Here is a 21,222-nt window from a genome sequence, read left to right on the forward strand (position 1 = left end):
AAATGGGGCGAAAGGGTGGTGAAGGCTATTCAATAATCCAACAGAAGTGGTAAGGGTTAATACAGAAAGGGATTTATAAAAAAATAAAAGCACATGGGATAGACATAAACCAATTCTAAATAGGAAAAACCAATGATCAAATATGCCCTGAGGCTATAAAGCAAATCCCAAAATGGCAGACAAGGTGGGGCAATTGGTCCTGATTTGCCCTTTAATGTTATGTTTCTTAAACATATGATTAACATTGAATTTATTAGGGCCTCTGAATGGGAAAATACGACAATTTCCAAAGAAACAAAAAGTCAGACATCTGCTTTTAGCAGACGTGTTTAATTAAGGAAGATTGTTATTTTATTGGCCAAATATATGCGATTGCACAGTAAAGTGGGTTAAAGCGCTGGTCCTTAAAAACCCCCCATTATTTTACTTCTCCATTTTCATCTCAACCATACTGAAATACTCTATGTTCGTCCTAATCAAAAACATTAAAAATCACAATGGTCCCAAAAGTTTCCTTTTAAGTATTTAAAATCGGACCTGGTCCACTTCAGCATTCTTTACACAGTAGGGGATGTCTGCACTTCTGCACAGAAGTAGTATGTATTGAGTTATTCAGTGGCAGTTTCTTTACTCTGACTTCTGTTTAGTATCTGTTAAACCTCACAACATATCTGAAGTAATAAAATACAGTCAAAATATTAGACAGGCTAAATGCTTTCAAACTATACCGTGCCACTGTTTAATGGACAGGTAGATTAAAGTAAGGATAAAAAGCTAATTAGAGTATTTGCACTAGTAAACATTTCAATGACCAGAACAATATCTGAAAAAAACATACACTTTTATTGGACAACTGCAAGCACCTTAAACAACGATTGGTTACTGTTACAACACGGGATATTTTCACATCTAATTATTGCAAAGGCTTGTGATTAAACTGCAATGGATAAGTCAAGAAAAAAGTGGCACCGTCATTTGTAAAACCAGAAATAAATTTACATTCAACCCACGGACTTCTAAAAGAGGCTAAACAGACCTCTATACATTCTAAAATCGGTACAGCCTAGAACATTTTCTTTAATTCTATTACTTTAAGTTGTAAAGGGAACACTAACAAAAAAAACTGTTTAACTTTCAATTGGAAAATTTTTATGTAGTTAGTTCATCCAAAATACATGTAACCAGTGCAATTAGTTTAAAAAAATAATGCTGAATTATATGTACAACTAAGCAACCATGTGAAATGGGCGATTTAACTTTCAGAATGTGCTGAAATCACACCAAGGAAGAAGTACATTGCCCATTGCACTATGGACCATAATGTTTGTTTTTAAAATCCCTATTTAATTATTTTGCATATTTGCAAAAATATAATAAATGTTACCTTAGACATTATACATATTGACACATCCCCATGGCAATTTTCAGTGAATGTAATGTACAACTTGAATAGTGTTCTTATGGGGCAATAACACGTGATATCAAGTCTTCATCACATTGGAAGGGAACACGACTGGTTTTTTTTATCAACCCTTAAATGTATGGGTATCTCCTGCAGCAGCGATGTGCACTTTGCAGGTCACTCAAGCAGTGAGAACCGGAAGCAACAATTCATATTTGAAACCTCTTCCTAAAGAAATAACATGCAGTGTCTAGTATATAGCAATTTGGAGTATGACTATACACCAACCATCAGCTCTTCTATGAAATACAGACACCAAGAATTAAAACCGTTCGCTCTATTGTTAGAGGTTTTTACCGAAGTGCCTGTACCTAAGAACTCCTGTTGGTTATTACAGCGAGTCAAAAGGATGGTAAGTTCTGGAACCACACAATCAACACTAGATCTGTTATGCGTCGGCATGCTGGGGCTATTGTTATGTGTGCTGTAAAGAGGGGTGGCTGGGAGTATATAGAGCGGGGGTGGGCAACTCCAGTCCTCAAGGGCCACCAACAGGTCAGTGTTTCAGGATATATCGGTGCCTCAGCACAGGTGGCTCAATCAGTGGCTCAGTCCTGTGCTGAAGCAGTGATATCCTGAACACCTAACCTGTTTGGTGGCCCTTGAGGACTGGAGTTGCCCACCCCGGATATAGATACTCATCGCAATGCTCCTAATATGAAATGCTGCTTGTACATCAATTAAAAAAATATACAAAATACAGCAGTGCTATAATGTAATGCATTGGTTTAAACTTCAAAAAAACTCAACTTCCCCTAAAGTGCCATTTGGGGTAATTGCTTAAAAAAGTGAGAGCAGCTTTCTTTTCATTTACATTTCAGAGAGGCTTTATGCACCTCCTGAAAATGGCTGAAATTCACTACATGCAATTTGCTTGCTAAAATAACCGTGAAAAGATGGATCTGCTTTGGAATTTCAATCTCCTTTCCCGTCAGGAACCTCTTCAGTGCTAAAAAGGGACATGCAGCACACTGCGGCCATCTCTAGCACTGCAGGGGTTTTAATGAAAATAAACATTTACAAAGTGAATGTACATACACTATAGTACAAGAATGGTTATCCCTCGGAGAGGGTAAAAATTGTACAGTGACCATATATTTAGGCCCGTTTTAAGAATTTCAAAAGCATGGATTTATCTAACACATCTGCTAAAACATATCTCCATAAATAGTTACAAAATCTGTCAGACACATTGAGGGAAAAAAAATGTACTCCTTGTTCAAAAATTGGACATCTGAATGCCACGTAACACGAGAAACAAGGACAGATACTAAGCTTTCTTTTCCTCAGAAAAGTGGGGGGGGAGGGGGGTCAGTAAAGCTTATAGCTGGACATAAAGGCTACCCTTTCCAATGACCACAGCGCACACCAAGCAAAGAAACAAAACATAAATGTACTTCAAAAAAGGAAATTTAAAAGGTCTGAGGCTGATGCTAGCTCACTCAATCCTGTTAAACGTTTTGTGACAGTCAGTGTTTAGGTCCGAAGTACTGGAGCAAAATCTCTGGCTCAGAGGATGAAGCCTGGAAGTTTTGCTAAGAGCTCAACCAAGGGTGTCTGAGGCACTCCCCAGCAGATGCCCGTTTCTCTGGAACCATTTCTAGCATCGGAGTCAGGAAATCTGTAAACTGGGCGGCGTCTTCATGAGGCCACCCATACTTCTCCACAAGAACGTCAAAGAGGCTCCACGGCTTTAGCTTTGTAATGTGTCGAAGTTCTCCTGTGTAGGGAAAAATGCAATCTTAATAACCCCATACAGCGCCTTGGTTTCGTGCTTTATCATCTCTACATTTATTCATGATGTTATGTTATATAATGTCAGGTTATCATTCAATGCTAAGACAAATCTGTGATGTATTATTATGTGTCCTTATGTTGCAGAAAAATTACATCGACATAACAATCTGTAACTTTAAAAATGTTGAACTGCAATGCAACAAGTTTGACAACTGTACAAAACTAACTACATGAATGTTTGCAGATCAACGGAGAGAGAAGAGTATTTCACTTTTTTACTCCGTGGTCACTATCGATGTACACAAATTATTTGAATGAAATCTAAATATATGTCTTCGGTTCGAAGTAATACCACACATTAGCATGGGTGGTTCTACTTTTTTTTTATGTCCAAATAAAGCCAACATGACATGATGTACTTGGTGTAAGTGGACCCAGCTCTTAGAAAATACTACAGTAAAATATGGATCTTCTTGGTATCTGGAACAAAGAGCTTCACAAATGCAGTCTTCAACATTGGTATCCTGGACTAACTTTTCTCATTCAATTACACATTGATATATTTAGCTGTTCATTCATAAGCCCAATATTCTCCCCCTCACCTGCTGCTATTTCTAAATGCTATGTATGTAACTCACTTCTTTTAATGTCTTAAGCCTTCTTCAATAAGCTCACCACACAAAAACGTACTGGACCTATTAAAGCTGCAGTTCAGTCAATATCCTGCATGTGTGTGTTTTTTTTAATAAATCAGTTCTGTAGTAAGAAAAAATACTTTTAGCATTTTCTGTTTAAAAAAAAACAACTTTAAAAGATCAATTTTCTTGTATTCTATTTTAACAGCCATTTGCTAAGGCACTGCCCCTTCATGTCCTGTCACAAGCCCTGGCACACCCCTTTGTCAGCCCTGCCCTCCCTCTAGCACATGTCAGTGGAAGCTCATGAATATTCATGAGCACTCCTGCACTGAGTGACAGAAGCAGAGGAAAAACATATCCCATATCTAAAGATTTCGCCAATCAATACATGGAGAACAAATTGACTGGCAGCTATACAGTTCTTTAGGTAATTAGAAATTGCAAACATTAAACTATTGAATAAAAAAAAAAAAAAAAAAAAAAAAGACTGAACTGCAGCTTTAACCCTCTTCTTTTATTCAGCTTCTAGCTTAATTCTTGTTTTTTTTATTCTTATCTAGTCAAACCAACTTTTTATTCCATTTTTCTTTAATCTAAAATCTGCAAATAAAAAAATATATTTCCTAACACCTTTTTCCCCCTCACACAAAGTCCAGAATGTTTCACACAACTGCACATTGTCTATTCACACTAGGCTTTCTACTTCGAATTCACATCACACGTGAAACATATGCAATGTTAACTACTTTGCTGCCAGAGGAGCTGAAACACATTCGTTTACTTTACAACACATTGCAGGTCCCTCTGGCAGCAAAAGTTGTTGTAACTGGTCACTGAATTTGGACACTATTGACATCACTTTATTGCACCATTGTGCGTAAAAAAATGTGTGCATATAAACCATCCTTTGTCCTCGATACACCTCTCTGCCACCTGTATTATTTCAGATATATATATATATATATATATATATATATATATATATATATATATAAATCTAACGGTGCAGCTACTCAAGGTGGGGGAGAGAGATAGGAGAGCAGGTGGCATAGTCAAATAACGCTACAGAATATTATTCCGCTCCTTGCTTCATCTTCTATTGTCTGTATATATTTTCCATGTATTAAGTATATATATTTTTTTCCTGTGTAAGTCATCTGAGCTCTTTCATTCAATGGAAATAATTCTCTGTGTGACTTTTTCTCTCACACATCCAAGATTCTCTCTGATATTGGCACAATTCGTGATTCTCTCCCAGTCATGGCTGCTGAAATGTTTTCGGGTCTTTCCCTATCCTTCAAAATATGTATGCCTGAAGCACGTGTCACGTCCCAGCTTCTCACTTTCTTCTACTTACTTGCACCATTGTCACACGGTATCTTATCTTGTAATCGGTTGTACGGATATGACCCGTATCACCGCTCTCTCTGCGGGATATGTTGTACCGGCAGAGACAGACACTGGACAGATCTATGCTTTCCTCACCATTAAAAGCTCCCTTATTTAGCCTCCTTACCAATGTTCCCATTTATCACATGTTCAATACCTGCCTAGTTTAATTATTGTAATTATTCTATGTTGCAGTCTTTGGTCTTTAGGGACTGTATCTGTTTTCCCAATATAATACTGACCATATTAATGCAACTTCTCTCTTTAAGTTGGTTAACTGTAACCTTTGAATTTCACCCTATTCCATCCGATTATACACCCGTTGGTTAAGCGCCAGGCAAAGTGACAAGTATTTGACAAACTGATTTAAATCTTTATGTAACTACTCAATTCACATATGAAACCATTAATTAATGACGACAAAGATATAATTTGTACATTAAAATGCTAGATGTGTGTGTTACAATTAGATTGGTGTACCATTAACAGCATGTAACATGAACAATGTATTATGTAGCTTACTAAAACATTACTAATTCATTACCACTTCTATCAGTGTTGACTCCGGACACATAGCAAAAAGCTTGATTGTGTGGTGCAGAAATACAGTTACCTTTTTTGGTGAAAATATCCTTGGAATATTTCCCCAACATAGCAATTTTTCGAGGGATTTTTCCCAGCAGTTCAATGATCAATGCTAAGTGATCTGTATTTGGAGAACATTGCCAGCAAAACAGAAACATACAGCTTAATCAGTACATATTATCAATGCATAAATTTGGCCCGGTACAGACAGAATCAATCGGCATGCTGTAGAGTAGAATCACATACTACAAGGGAATAGAAATTTGAACATCAACTTGCATCTGTTGCAGTTTCAGATGAGCCCGATTTCAGACCGTCACTGAAAGGAGACGCAATCTTTCAGCCACAGGAAATGAAATAAAATGGCAATCATGAGGCTTTCGCACTGGCGTTAAATGAAAGCAGCTCATTCTGAAGGGTGGAATAAATATCCAATCTCTCCATAGCTGGGATTAGCTGTAATTTCGATTTACTACACAAATAGTGCTATAAAAAAAAAGCAAATAATTCAATATTTCAAATCTGTTCAAAGTTCTAGTTCCCATTTTAAAGTTTCATTGGTTTTGAGAAGTCCAATACAAAACACAAATGCAGACGAGACCCGTGCGGGTCCAGAAATTCTGCTCACTATCATTTAATCTAAGCAGAGCTCTTGTGCCAGTCCATTAAAAGGTATCATAGCATTTTATAACAACAGCAGCAAAGATTTCCATTCTGTCTGCATCACGGTGCCTTCCAAAAAGGAGAGGTACTACCTCTGCGATTGAAGAATTCCCGAGAATATTTTCCAGACAGAGCAAAGTGTCTTGGGATATTGCCTAGAAGCTCAATGATGTGTGCTATGTGGTCTATGAAGGAGAGAAAGAGAGGCGTGAAAGAGAGGAAAAGGGGTCAGAGAGAGAAAAGAAAAGAATGCGATAAGAAAGGAAAGGAGGAAATTAGAATTAATCATAAAGAAAAAAAAAATAAGGAAAAAAAAAAAGTCAAAACCAAATCATGTTTGTGGCAAACCCATGCAAAGGTTTTAAGGTTAGCAGAATAGCTACATCATTAGTAGAATTTATGATCAATGCTTATGTTGCAGAATAAATCAACGATGCAGTAAAGCATGGGAATGAACATGTGCATAGAATAAAAAAAGCCTTGCTATGCCAGTTAGAGAATTAGTCCTTCAATTTCATCCACGAAAAATCCAGAGCCACAAATCAGAATTAATTGATTGATGCAGTAATTAACAAATGCAATCTATTATGTGACTTTTTGCAATTCGTTACAACAGTAGCTCAGGCAGGGGAGTTCAACCATATGCATGTCTTACAGGGGCTTTCAAACATGCATGTCTTACAGGGGCTTTCAAACATATGCATGTCTTACAGGATCTTTCATACGTGTGCATGTCTTACAGGAGCTTTCAAACGTGTGCATGTCTTACAGGGGCTTTCAAACGTGTGCATGTCTTACAGGGTCTTTCATACGTGTGCATGTCTTACAGGGGCTTTCATACGTGTGCATGTCTTACAGGGGCTTTCATACGTGTGCATGTCTTACAGGGACTTTCATACGTGTGCATGTCTTACAGGGGCTTTCATACGTGTGCATGTCTTACGGGGGCTTTCATACGTGTGCATGTCTTACAGGGGCTTTCAAACGTTCGCATGTCTTACAGGGGCTTTCATACGTGTGCATGTCTTACAGGGGCTTTCATACGTGTGCATGTCTTACAGGGACTTTCATACGTGTGCATGTCTTACAGTGGCTTTCATACATGTGCATGTCTTACAGGGGTTTTCATACTTGTGCATGTCTTACAGGGGTTTTCATACTTGTGCATGTCTTACAGGGGCTTTCAAACATATGCATGTCTTACAGGGGCTTTCATACGTGTGCATGTCTTACAGGGGCTTTCAAACATATGCATGTCTTACAGGGGCTTTCATAGGTGTGCATGTCTTACAGGGGCTTTCAAACGTGTGCATGTCTTACAGGGGCTTTCATACGTATGCATGTCTTACAGGGTCTTTCATACGTATGCATGTCTTACAGGGTATTTCATACGTGTGCATGTCTTACAGGGGCTTTCAAACATATGCAGGTCTTACAGGGGCTTTCATACATATGCATGTCTTACAGAGGCTTTCATACGTGTGCATGTCTTACAGGGGCTTTCAAACGTCCGCATGTCTTACAGGGGCTTTCATACGTGTGCATGTCTTACAGGGGCTTTCATACGTGTGCATGTCTTACAGGGCCTTTCATACGTGTGTATGTCTTACAGGAGCTTTCATACGTATGCATGTCTTACAGGAGCTTTCATACATGTGCATGTCTTACAGGAGCTTTCATACGTGTGCATGTCTTACAGGAGCTTTCATACGTGTGCATGTCTTACAGGGGCTTTCATACGTGTGTATGTCTTACAGGAGCTTTCATACGTGTGCATGTCTTACAGGGGCTTTCATACATATGCATATCTTACAGGGTCTTTCATACATGTACATGTCTTACAGGGGCTTTCATACATGTGCATGTCTTACAGGGGCTTTCATACATATGCATGTCTTACAGGGGCTTTCATACATATGCATGTCTTACAGGGTCTTTCATACGTGTGCATGTCTTACAGGGGCTTTCATACGTGTGCATGTCTTACAGGGGCTTTCATACGTGTGCTTGTCTTACAGGGGCTTTCATACGTGTGCATGTCTTACAGGGGCTTTCATACGTGTGCATGTCTTACAGGGGCTTTCATACGTGTGCATGTCTTACAGGGGCTTTCATACGTGTGTATGTCTTACAGGAGCTTTCATACGTATGCATGTCTTACAGGAGCTTTCATACGTGTGCATGTCTTACAGGAGCTTTCATACGTGTGCATGTCTTACAGGGGCTTTCATACGTGTGTGTGTATGTCTTACAGGAGCTTTCATACGTGTGCATGTCTTACAGGGGCTTTCATACATATGCATATCTTACAGGGTCTTTCATACATGTACATGTCTTACAGGGGCCTTCATACGTGTGCATGTCTTACAGGGGCTTTCATACGTGTGCATGTCTTACAGGGACTTTCATACGTGTGCATGTCTTACAGGGGCTTTCATACGTGTGTATGTCTTACAGGAGCTTTCATACGTGTGCATGTCTTCCAGGGGCTTTCATACATATGCATATCTTACAGGGTCTTTCATACATGTACATGTCTTACAGGGTCTTTCATACGTGTGCATGTCTTACAGGGGCTTTCATACATGTGCATGTCTTACAGGGGCTTTCATACATGTGCATGTCTTACAGGGGCTTTCATACGTGTGCATGTATTACAGGGGCTTTCATACGTGTGCATGTCTTACAGGGGCTTTCATACGTGTGCGTGTCTTACAGGGGCTTTCATACGTGTGCATGTCTTACAGGAGCTTTCATACGTATGCATGTCTTACAGGAGCTTTCATACGTGTGCATGTCTTACAGGAGCTTTCATACGTGTGCATGTCTTACAGGGTCTTTCATACGTGTGTATGTCTTACAGGAGCTTTCATACGTGTGCATGTCTTACAGGGGCTTTCATACATATGCATATCTTACAGGGTCTTTCATACATGTACATGTCTTACAGGGGCTTTCATACGTGTGCATGTCTTACAGGGACTTTCATACGTGTGCATGTCTTACAGTGGCTTTCATACGTGTGCATGTCTTACAGGGGTTTTCATACTTGTGCATGTCTTACAGGGGCTTTCATACGTGTGTATGTCTTACAGGAGCTTTCATACGTGTGCATGTCTTACAGGGGCTTTCATACATATGCATATCTTACAGGGTTTTTCATACATGTACATGTCTTACAGGGTCTTTCATACGTGTGCATGTCTTACAGGGGCTTTCATACATGTGCATGTCTTACAGGGGCTTTCATACATGTGCATGTCTTACAGGGGCTTTCATACGTGTGCATGTCTTACAGGGGCTTTCATACGTGTGCATGTCTTACAGGGGCTTTCATACGTGTGCATGTCTTACAGGAGCTTTCATGCGTGTGCATGTCTTACAGGGGCTTTCATACGTGTGTATGTCTTACAGGAGCTTTCATACGTGTGCATGTCTTACAGGGGCTTTCATACATATGCATATATTACAGGGTCTTTCATACGTGTGCATGTCTTACAGGGGCTTTCATACATATGCATATCTTACAGGGGCTTTCATACGTGTGCATGTCTTACAGGGGCTTTCATACGTGTGCATGTCTTACAGGGGCTTTCATACATGTGCATGTCTTACAGGGGCTTTCATACATGTGCATGTCTTACAGGGGCTTTCATACGTGTGCATGTCTTACAGGGGCTTTCATACGTGTGCATGTCTTACAGGGGCTTTCATACGTGTGCATGTCTTACAGGGGCTTTCATACGTGTGCATGTCTTACAGGGGCTTTCATACGTGTGCATGTCTTACAGGGGCTTTCATACGTGTGCATGTCTTACAGGAGCTTTCATACGTATGCATGTCTTACAGGAGCTTTCATACGTGTGCATGTCTTACAGGAGCTTTCATACGTGTGCATGTCTTACAGGAGCTTTCATACGTATGCATGTCTCACAGGAGCTTTCATACGTGTGCATGTCTTACAGGAGCTTTCATACGTGTGCATGTCTTACAGGGGCTTTCATACGTGTGTATGTCTTACAGGAGCTTTCATACATGTGCATGTCTTACAGGGGATTTCATACATATGCATATCTTACAGGGTCTTTCATACATGTACATGTCTTACAGGGGCTTTCATACGTGTGCATGTCTTACAGGGACTTTCATACGTGTGCATGTCTTACAGTGGCTTTCATACTTGTGCATGTCTTACAGGGGCTTTCATACGTGTGTATGTCTTACAGGAGCTTTCATACGTGTGCATGTCTTACAGGGGCTTTCATACATATGCATATCTTACAGGGTCTTTCATACATGTACATGTCTTACAGGGTCTTTCATACGTGTGCATGTCTTACAGGGGCTTTCATACATGTGCATGTCTTACAGGGGCTTTCATACATGTGCATGTCTTACAGGGGCATTCATACGTGTGCATGTCTTACAGGGGCTTTCATACGTGTGCATGTCTTACAGGGGCTTTCATACGTGTGCATGTCTTACAGGGGCTTTCATACATATGCATATCTTACAGGGTCTTTCATACGTATGCATGTCTTACAGGAGCTTTCATACGTGTGCATGTCTTACAGGAGCTTTCATACGTGTGCATGTCTTACAGGGGCTTTCATACGTGTGTATGTCTTACAGGAGCTTTCATACATGTGCATGTCTTACAGGGGCTTTCATACATATGCATATATTACAGGGTCTTTCTTACATGTACATGTCTTACAGGGGCTTTCATACATGTGCATGTTTTACAGGGGCTTTCATACATATGCATGTCTTACAGGGGCTTTCATACATATGCATGTCTTACAGGGTCTTTCATACGTGTGCATGTCTTACAGGGGCTTTCATACATGTGCATGTCTTACAGGGTCTTTCATACGTGTGCATGTCTTACAGGGGCTTTCATACGTGTGCATGTCTTACAGGGGCTTTCATACATGTGCATGTCTTACAGGGGCTTTCATACGTGTGCATGTCTTACAGGGGCTTTCATACATATGCATGTCTTACAGGGGCTTTCATACGTGTGCATGTCTTACAGGGACTTTCATACGTGTGCATGTCTTACAGTGGCTTTCATACATGTGCATGTCTTACAGGGGTTTTCATACTTGTGCATGTCTTACAGGGTCTTTCATACGTATGCATGTCTTACAGGGTCTTTCATACGTGTGCATGTCTTACAGGGGCTTTCAAACATATGCAGGTCTTACAGGGGCTTTCATACATATGCATGTCTTACAGAGGCTTTCATATGTGTGCATGTCTTACAGGGGCTTTCAAATGTCCGCATGTCTTACAGGGGTTTTCATACGTGTGCATGTCTTACAGGGGCTTTCATACGTGTGCATGTCTTACAGGGGCTTTCAAACATATGCATGTCTTACAGGGGCTTTCATACGTGTGCATGTCTTACAGGGGCTTTCAAACGTGTGCATGTCTTACAGGGGCTTTCCTACGTATGCATGTCTTACAGGGTCTTTCATACGTATGCATGTCTTACAGGGTCTTTCATACGTGTGCATGTCTTACAGGGGCTTTCAAACATATGCAGGTCTTACAGGGGCTTTCATACATATGCATGTCTTACAGAGGCTTTCATACGTGTGCATGTCTTACAGGGGCTTTCAAACGTCCGCATGTCTTACAGGGGCTTTCATACGTGTGCATGTCTTACAGGGGCTTTCATACGTGTGCATGTCTTACAGGGGCTTTCATACGTGTGCATGTCTTACAGGGGCTTTCATACGTGTGCATGTCTTACAGGGGCTTTCATACGTGTGTATGTCTTACAGGAGCTTTCATACGTATGCATGTCTTACAAAAGCTTTCATACGTGTGCATGTCTTACAGGGGCTTTCATACGTATGCATGTCTTACAGGAGCTTTCATACGTGTGCATGTCTTACAGGGGCTTTCATACATATGCATATCTTACAGGGTCTTTCATACATGTACATGTCTTACAGGGGCTTTCATACATGTGCATGTCTCACAGGGGCTTTCATACATATGCATATCTTACAGGGTCTTTCATACATGTACATGTCTTACAGGGTCTTTCATACGTGTGCATGTCTTACAGGGGCTTTCATACGTGTGCATGTCTTACAGGAGCTTTCATACGTGTGCATGTCTTACAGGAGCTTTCATACGTGTGCATGTCTTACAGGAGCTTTCATACGTGTGCATGTCTTACAGGGGCTTTCATACGTGTGTATGTCTTACAGGAGCTTTCATACGTGTGCATGTCTTACAGGGGCTTTCATACGTGTGCATGTCTTACAGGGACTTTCATACGTGTGCATGTCTTACAGTGGCTTTCATACATGTGCATGTCTTACAGGGGTTTTCATACTTGTGCATGTCTTACAGGTGCTTTCAAACATATGCATGTCTTACAGGGGCTTTCATACGTGTGCATGTATTACAGGGGCTTTCAAACATATGCATGTCTTACAGGGGCTTTCATACGTGTGCATGTCTTACAGGGGCTTTCAAACGTGTGCATGTTTTACAGGGGCTTTCATACGTATGCATGTCTTACAGGGTCTTTCATACGTATGCATGTCTTACAGGGTCTTTCATACGTATGCATGTCTTACAGGGTCTTTCATACGTGTGCATGTCTTACAGGGGCTTACAAACATATGCAGGTCTTACAGGGGCTTTCATACATATGCATGTCTTACAGAGGCTTTCATACGTGTGCATGTCTTACAGGGGCTTTCATACGTGTGCATGTCTTACAGGGGCTTTCATACGTGTGCATGTCTTACAGGGGCTTTCATACGTGTGCATGTCTTACAGGGGCTTTCATACATGTGCATGTCTTACAGGGGCTTTCATACGTGTGTATGTCTTACAGGAGCTTTCATACGTATGCATGTCTTACAGGAGCTTTCATACATATGCATGTCTTACAGAGGCTTTCATACGTGTGCATGTCTTACAGGGGCTTTCATACGTGTGCATGTCTTACAGGGGCTTTCATACGTGTGCATGTCTTACAGGAGCTTTCATACGTATGCATGTCTTACAGGAGCTTTCATACGTGTGCATGTCTTACAGGGGCTTTCATACGTGTGCATGTCTTACAGGGTCTTTCATACGTGTGCATGTCTTACAGGGGCTTTCAAACATATGCAGGTCTTACAGGGGCTTTCATACATATGCATGTCTTACAGAGGCTTTCATACGTGTGCATGTCTTACAGGGGCTTTCAAACGTCCGCATGTCTTACAGGGGCTTTCATACGTGTGCATGTCTTACAGGGGCTTTCATACGTGTGCATGTCTTACAGGGGCTTTCATACGTGTGCATGTCTTACAGGGGCTTTCATACGTGTGCATGTCTTACAGGGGCTTTCATACGTGTGTATGTCTTACAGGAGCTTTCATACGTATGCATGTCTTACAGGAGCTTTCACACGTATGCATATCTTACAGGAGCTTTCATACGTGTGCATGTCTTACAGAAGCTTTCATACGTATGCATGTCTTACAGAGGCTTTCATACGTGTGCATGTCTTACAGGGGCTTTCAAACGTCCGCATGTCTTACAGGGGCTTTCATACGTGTGCATGTCTTACAGGGGCTTTCATACGTGTGCATGTCTTACAGGGGCTTTCATACGTGTGCATGTCTTACAGGGGCTTTCATACGTGTGCATGTCTTACAGGGGCTTTCATACGTGTGTATGTCTTACAGGAGCTTTCATACGTATGCATGTCTTACAAAAGCTTTCATACGTGTGCATGTCTTACAGGGGCTTTCATACGTGTGCATGTCTTACAGGAGCTTTCATACGTGTGCATGTCTTACAGGGGCTTTCATACATATGCATATCTTACAGGGTCTTTCATACATGTACATGTCTTACAGGGGCTTTCATACATGTGCATGTCTTACAGGGGCTTTCATACATATGCATGTCTCACAGGGGCTTTCATACATATGCATATCTTACAGGGTCTTTCATACATGTACATGTCTTACAGGGTCTTTCATACGTGTGCATGTCTTACAGGGGCTTTCATACGTGTGCATGTCTTACAGAGGCTTTCATACGTGTGCATGTCTTACAGGGGCTTTCATACGTGTGCATGTCTTACAGGGGCTTTCATACGTGTGCATGTCTTACAGGGGCTTTCATACGTGTGCATGTCTTACAGGGGCTTTCATACGTGTGCATGTCTTACAGGAGCTTTCATACGTGTGCATGTCTTACAGGAGCTTTCATACGTGTGCATGTCTTACAGGAGCTTTCATACGTGTGCATGTCTTACAGGAGCTTTCATACGTGTGCATGTCTTACAGGGGCTTTCATACGTGTGTATGTCTTACAGGAGCTTTCATACGTGTGCATGTCTTACAGGGGCTTTCATACGTGTGCATGTCTTACAGGGACTTTCATACGTGTGCATGTCTTACAGTGGCTTTCATACATGTGCATGTCTTACAGGGGTTTTCATACTTGTGCATGTCTTACAGGTGCTTTCAAACATATGCATGTCTTACAGGGGCTTTCATACGTGTGCATGTATTACAGGGGCTTTCAAACATATGCATGTCTTACAGGGGCTTTCATACGTGTGCATGTCTTACAGGGGCTTTCAAACGTGTGCATGTCTTACAGGGGCTTTCATACGTATGCATGTCTTACAGGGTCTTTCATACGTATGCATGTCTTACAGGGTCTTTCATACGTATGCATGTCTTACAGGGTCTTTCATACGTGTGCATGTCTTACAGGGGCTTACAAACATATGCAGGTCTTACAGGGGCTTTCATACATATGCATGTCTTACAGAGGCTTTCGTACGTGTGCATGTCTTACAGGGGCTTTCATACGTGTGCATGTCTTACAGGGGCTTTCATACGTGTGCATGTCTTACAGGGGCTTTCATACATGTGCATGTCTTACAGGGGCTTTCATACGTGTGTATGTCTTACAGGAGCTTTCATACGTATGCATGTCTTACAGGAGCTTTCATACATATGCATGTCTTACAGAGGCTTTCATACGTGTGCATGTCTTACAGGGGCTTTCATACGTGTGCATGTCTTACAGGGGCTTTCATACGTGTGCATGTCTTACAGGAGCTTTCATACGTATGCATGTCTTACAGGAGCTTTCATACGTGTGCATGTCTTACAGGGGCTTTCATACGTGTGCATGTCTTACAGGGGCTTTCATACGTGTGCATGTCTTACAGGGGCTTTCATACATATGCATATCTTACAGGGTCTTTCATACGTATGCATGTCTTACAGGAGCTTTCATACGTGTGCATGTCTTACAGGAGCTTTCATACGTGTGCATGTCTTACAGGGGCTTTCATACGTGTGTATGTCTTACAGGAGCTTTCATACGTGTGTATGTCTTACAGCTTTCATACGTGTGCATGTCTTACAGGGGCTTTCATACATATGCATATCTTACAGGGTCTTTCATACATGTACATGTCTTACAGGGTCTTTCATACATGTACATGTCTTACAGGGGCTTTCATACATGTGCATGTTTTACAGGGGCTTTAATACATATGCATGTCTTACAGGGGCTTTCATACATATGCATGTCTTACAGGGTCTTTCATACGTGTGCATGTCTTACAGGGGCTTTCATACGTGTGCATGTCTTACAGGGGCTTTCATACGTGTGCATGTCTTACAGGAGCTTTCATACGTATGCATGTCTTACAGGAGCTTTCATACGTGTGCATGTCTTACAGGGGCTTTCATACGTGTGTATGTCTTACAGGAGCTTTCATACGTGTGCATGTCTTACAGGGGCTTTCATACGTGTGCATGTCTTACAGGAGCTTTCATACGTGTGCATGTCTTACAGGAGCTTTCATACGTGTGCATGTCTTACAGGGGCTTTCATACGTGTGTATGTCTTACAGGAGCTTTCATACGTGTGCATGTCTTACAGGGGCTTTCATACGTGTGCATGTCTTACAGGGACTTTCATACGTGTGCATGTCTTACAGTGGCTTTCATACATGTGCATGTCTTACAGGGGTTTTCATACTTGTGCATGTCTTACAGGTGCTTTCAAACATATGCATGTCTTACAGGGGCTTTCATACGTGTGCATGTATTACAGGGGCTTTCAAACATATGCATGTCTTACAGGGGCTTTCATACGTGTGCATGTCTTACAGGGGCTTTCAAACGTGTGCATGTCTTACAGGGGCTTTCATACGTATGCATGTCTTACAGGGTCTTTCATACGTATGCATGTCTTACAGGGTCTTTCATACGTATGCATGTCTTACAGGGTCTTTCATACGTGTGCATGTCTTACAGGGGCTTACAAACATATGCAGGTCTTACAGGGGCTTTCATACATATGCATGTCTTACAGAGGCTTTCATACGTGTGCATGTCTTACAGGGGCTTTCATACGTGTGCATGTCTTACAGGGGCTTTCATACGTGTGCATGTCTTACAGGGGCTTTCATACATGTGCATGTCTTACAGGGGCTTTCATACGTGTGTATGTCTTACAGGAGCTTTCATACGTATGCATGTCTTACAGGAGCTTTCATACATATGCATGTCTTACAGAGGCTTTCATACGTGTGCATGTCTTACAGGGGCTTTCATACGTGTGCATGTCTTACAGGGGCTTTCATACGTGTGCATGTCTTACAGGAGCTTTCATACGTATGCATGTCTTACAGGAGCTTTCATACGTGTGCATGTCTTACAGGGGCTTTCATACGTGTGCATGTCTTACAGGGTCTTTCATACGTGTGCATGTCTTACAGGGGCTTTCAAACATATGCAGGTCTTACAGGGGCTTTCATACATATGCATGTCTTACAGAGGCTTTCATACGTGTGCATGTCTTACAGGGGCTTTCAAACGTCCGCATGTCTTACAGGGGCTTTCATACGTGTGCATGTCTTACAGGGGCTTTCATACGTGTGCATGTCTTACAGGGGCTTTCATACGTGTGCATGTCTTACAGGGGCTTTCATACGTGTGCATGTCTTACAGGGGCTTTCATACGTGTGTATGTCTTACAGGAGCTTTCACACGTATGCATGTCTTACAGGAGCTTTCACACGTATGCATGTCTTACAGGAGCTTTCATACGTGTGCATGTCTTACAGAAGCTTTCATACGTATGCATGTCTTACAGAGGCTTTCATACGTGTGCATGTCTTACAGGGGCTTTCAAACGTCCGCATGTCTTACAGGGGCTTTCATACGTGTGCATGTCTTACAGGGGCTTTCATACGTGTGCATGTCTTACAGGGGCTTTCATACGTGTGCATGTCTTACAGGGGCTTTCATACGTGTGCATGTCTTACAGGGGCTTTCATACGTGTGTATGTCTTACAGGAGCTTTCATACGTATGCATGTCTTACAAAAGCTTTCATACGTGTGCATGTCTTACAGGGGCTTTCATACGTGTGCATGTCTTACAGGAGCTTTCATACGTGTGCATGTCTTACAGGGGCTTTCATACATATGCATATCTTACAGGGTCTTTCATACATGTACATGTCTTACAGGGGCTTTCATACATGTGCATGTCTTACAGGGGCTTTCATACATATGCATGTCTCACAGGGGCTTTCATACATATGCATATCTTACAGGGTCTTTCATACATGTACATGTCTTACAGGGTCTTTCATACGTGTGCATGTCTTACAGGGGCTTTCATACGTGTGCATGTCTTACAGGGGCTTTCATACGTGTGCATGTCTTACAGGGGCTTTCATACGTGTGCATGTCTTACAGGGGCTTTCATACGTGTGCATGTCTTACAGGGGCTTTCATACGTGTGCATGTCTTACAGGGGCTTTCATACGTGTGCATGTCTTACAGGAGCTTTCATACGTGTGCATGTCTTACAGGAGCTTTCATACGTGTGCATGTCTTACAGGGGCTTTCATACGTGTGCATGTCTTACAGGGGCTTTCATACGTGTGCATGTCTTACAGGGGCTTTCAAACATATGCAGGTCTTACAGGGGCTTTCATACATATGCATGTCTTACAGAGGCTTTCATACGTGTGCATGTCTTACAGGGGCTTTCAAACGTCCGCATGTCTTACAGGGGCTTTCATACGTGTGCATGTCTTACAGGGGCTTTCATACGTGTGCATGTCTTACAGGGGCTTTCATACGTGTGCATGTCTTACAGGGGCTTTCATACGTGTGCATGTCTTACAGGGGCTTTCATACGTGTGCATGTCTTACAGGGGCTTTCATACGTGTGCATGTCTTACAGGGGCTTTCATACGTGTGCATGTCTTACAGGAGCTTTCATACGTGTGCATGTCTTACAGGGGCTTTCATACATATGCATATCTTACAGGGTCTTTCATACATGTACATGTCTTACAGGGGCTTTCATACATGTGCATGTCTTACAGGGGCTTTCATACATATGCATGTCTCACAGGGGCTTTCATACATATGCATATCTTACAGGGTCTTTCATACATGTACATGTCTTACAGGGTCTTTCATACGTGTGCATGTCTTACAGGGGCTTTCATACGTGTGCATGTCTTACAGAGGCTTTCCTACGTGTGCATGTCTTACAGGGGCTTTCATACGTGTGCATGTCTTACAGGGGCTTTCATACGTGTGCATGTCTTACAGGGGCTTTCATACGTGTGCATGTCTTACAGGGGCTTTCATACGTGTGCATGTCTTACAGGAGCTTTCATACGTGTGCATGTCTTACAGGAGCTTTCATACGTGTGCATGTCTTACAGGAGCTTTCATACGTGTGCATGTCTTACAGGAGCTTTCATACGTGTGCATGTCTTACAGGGGCTTTCATACGTGTGTATGTCTTACAGGAGCTTTCATACGTGTGCATGTCTTACAGGGGCTTTCATACGTGTGCATGTCTTACAGGGACTTTCATACGTGTGCATGTCTTACAGTGGCTTTCATACATGTGCATGTCTTACAGGGGTTTTCATACTTGTGCATGTCTTACAGGTGCTTTCAAACATATGCATGTCTTACAGGGGCTTTCATACGTGTGCATGTATTACAGGGGCTTTCAAACATATGCATGTCTTACAGGGGCTTTCATACGTGTGCATGTCTTACAGGGGCTTTCAAACGTGTGCATGTCTTACAGGGGCTTTCATACGTATGCATGTCTTACAGGGTCTTTCATACGTATGCATGTCTTACAGGGTCTTTCATACGTATGCATGTCTTACAGGGTCTTTCATACGTGTGCATGTCTTACAGGGGCTTACAAACATATGCAGGTCTTACAGGGGCTTTCATACATATGCATGTCTTACAGAGGCTTTCGTACGTGTGCATGTCTTACAGGGGCTTTCATACGTGTGCATGTCTTACAGGGGCTTTCATACGTGTGCATGTCTTACAGGGGCTTTCATACATGTGCATGTCTTACAGGGGCTTTCATACGTGTGTATGTCTTACAGGAGCTTTCATACGTATGCATGTCTTACAGGAGCTTTCATACATATGCATGTCTTACAGAGGCTTTCATACGTGTGCATGTCTTACAGGGCTTTCATACGTGTGCATGTCTTACAGGGGCTTTCATACGTGTGCATGTCTTACAGGAGCTTTCATACGTATGCATGTCTTACAGGAGCTTTCATACGTGTGCATGTCTTACAGGGGCTTTCATACGTGTGCATGTCTTACAGGGGCTTTCATACGTGTGCATGTCTTACAGGGGCTTTCATACATATGCATATCTTACAGGGTCTTTCATACGTATGCATGTCTTACAGGAGCTTTCATACGTGTGCATGTCTTACAGGAGCTTTCATACGTGTGCATGTCTTACAGGGCTTTCATACGTGTGTATGTCTTACAGGAGCTTTCATACGTGTGTATGTCTTACAGCTTTCATACGTGTGCATGTCTTACAGGGGCTTTCATACATATGCATATCTTACAGGGTCTTTCATACATGTACATGTCTTACAGGGTCTTTCATACATGTACATGTCTTACAGGGTCTTTCATACATGTGCATGTTTTACAGGGGCTTTCATACATATGCATGTCTTACAGGGGCTTTCATACATATGCATGTCTTACAGGGTCTTTCATACGTGTGCATGTCTTACAGGGGCTTTCATACGTGTGCATGTCTTACAGGGGCTTTCATACGTGTGCATGTCTTACAGGAGCTTTCATACGTATGCATGTCTTACAGGAGCTTTCATACGTGTGCATGTCTTACAGGGGCTTTCATACGTGTGTATGTCTTACAGGAGCTTTCATACGTGTGCATGTCTTACAGGGGCTTTCATACGTGTGCATGTCTTACAGGGGCTTTCATACATATGCATATCTTACAGGGTCTTTCATACGTATGCATGTCTTACAGGAGCTTTCATACGTGTGCATGTCTTACAGGAGCTTTCATACGTGTGCATGTCTTACAGGGGCTTTCATACGTGTGTATGTCTTACAGGAGCTTTCATACGTGTGTATGTCTTACAGCTTTCATACGTGTGCATGTCTTACAGGGGCTTTCATACATATGCATATCTTACAGGGTCTTTCATACATGTACATGTCTTACAGGGTCTTTCATACATGTACATGTCTTACAGGGGCTTTCATACATGTACATGTCTTACAGGGTCTTTCATACATGTACATGTCTTACAGGGGCTTTCATACATGTGCATGTTTTACAGGGGCTTTCATACATATGCATGTCTTACAGGGGCTTTCATACATATGCATGTCTTACAGGGTCTT

At 41.9% G+C, this 21,222-nt stretch overlaps 1 protein-coding gene across 6 annotated transcripts in view; it reads right to left on the minus strand.

Annotated features, from left to right (window-relative positions):
• Positions 1–824: 824 nt before the first annotated feature.
• SRPK2 (SRSF protein kinase 2) overlaps positions 825–21,222 on the minus strand; it is a 155,520-nt gene continuing 135,122 nt past the window's right edge. For 3 of the 6 annotated variants that reach the window (XM_075599672.1, XM_075599670.1, XM_075599674.1), the window contains 2 exons: positions 5,840–5,932; positions 825–3,182 (listed from right to left, as the gene is read on the minus strand). In XM_075599672.1, coding sequence (XP_075455787.1) covers positions 2,998–3,182; positions 5,840–5,932 — 278 coding nt within the window. In that variant the 3' untranslated portion in view covers positions 825–2,997. Of the gene's footprint in view, positions 3,183–5,839; positions 5,933–6,566; positions 6,660–21,222 lie in introns of all 6 variants that reach the window. The other 3 variants (XM_075599673.1, XM_075599671.1, XM_075599675.1) reach the window with 2 other exon arrangements.

This window comes from Ascaphus truei, chromosome 5 (assembly GCF_040206685.1).
Source record: "Ascaphus truei isolate aAscTru1 chromosome 5, aAscTru1.hap1, whole genome shotgun sequence".
Lineage (NCBI taxonomy): Eukaryota > Metazoa > Chordata > Amphibia > Anura > Ascaphidae > Ascaphus > Ascaphus truei.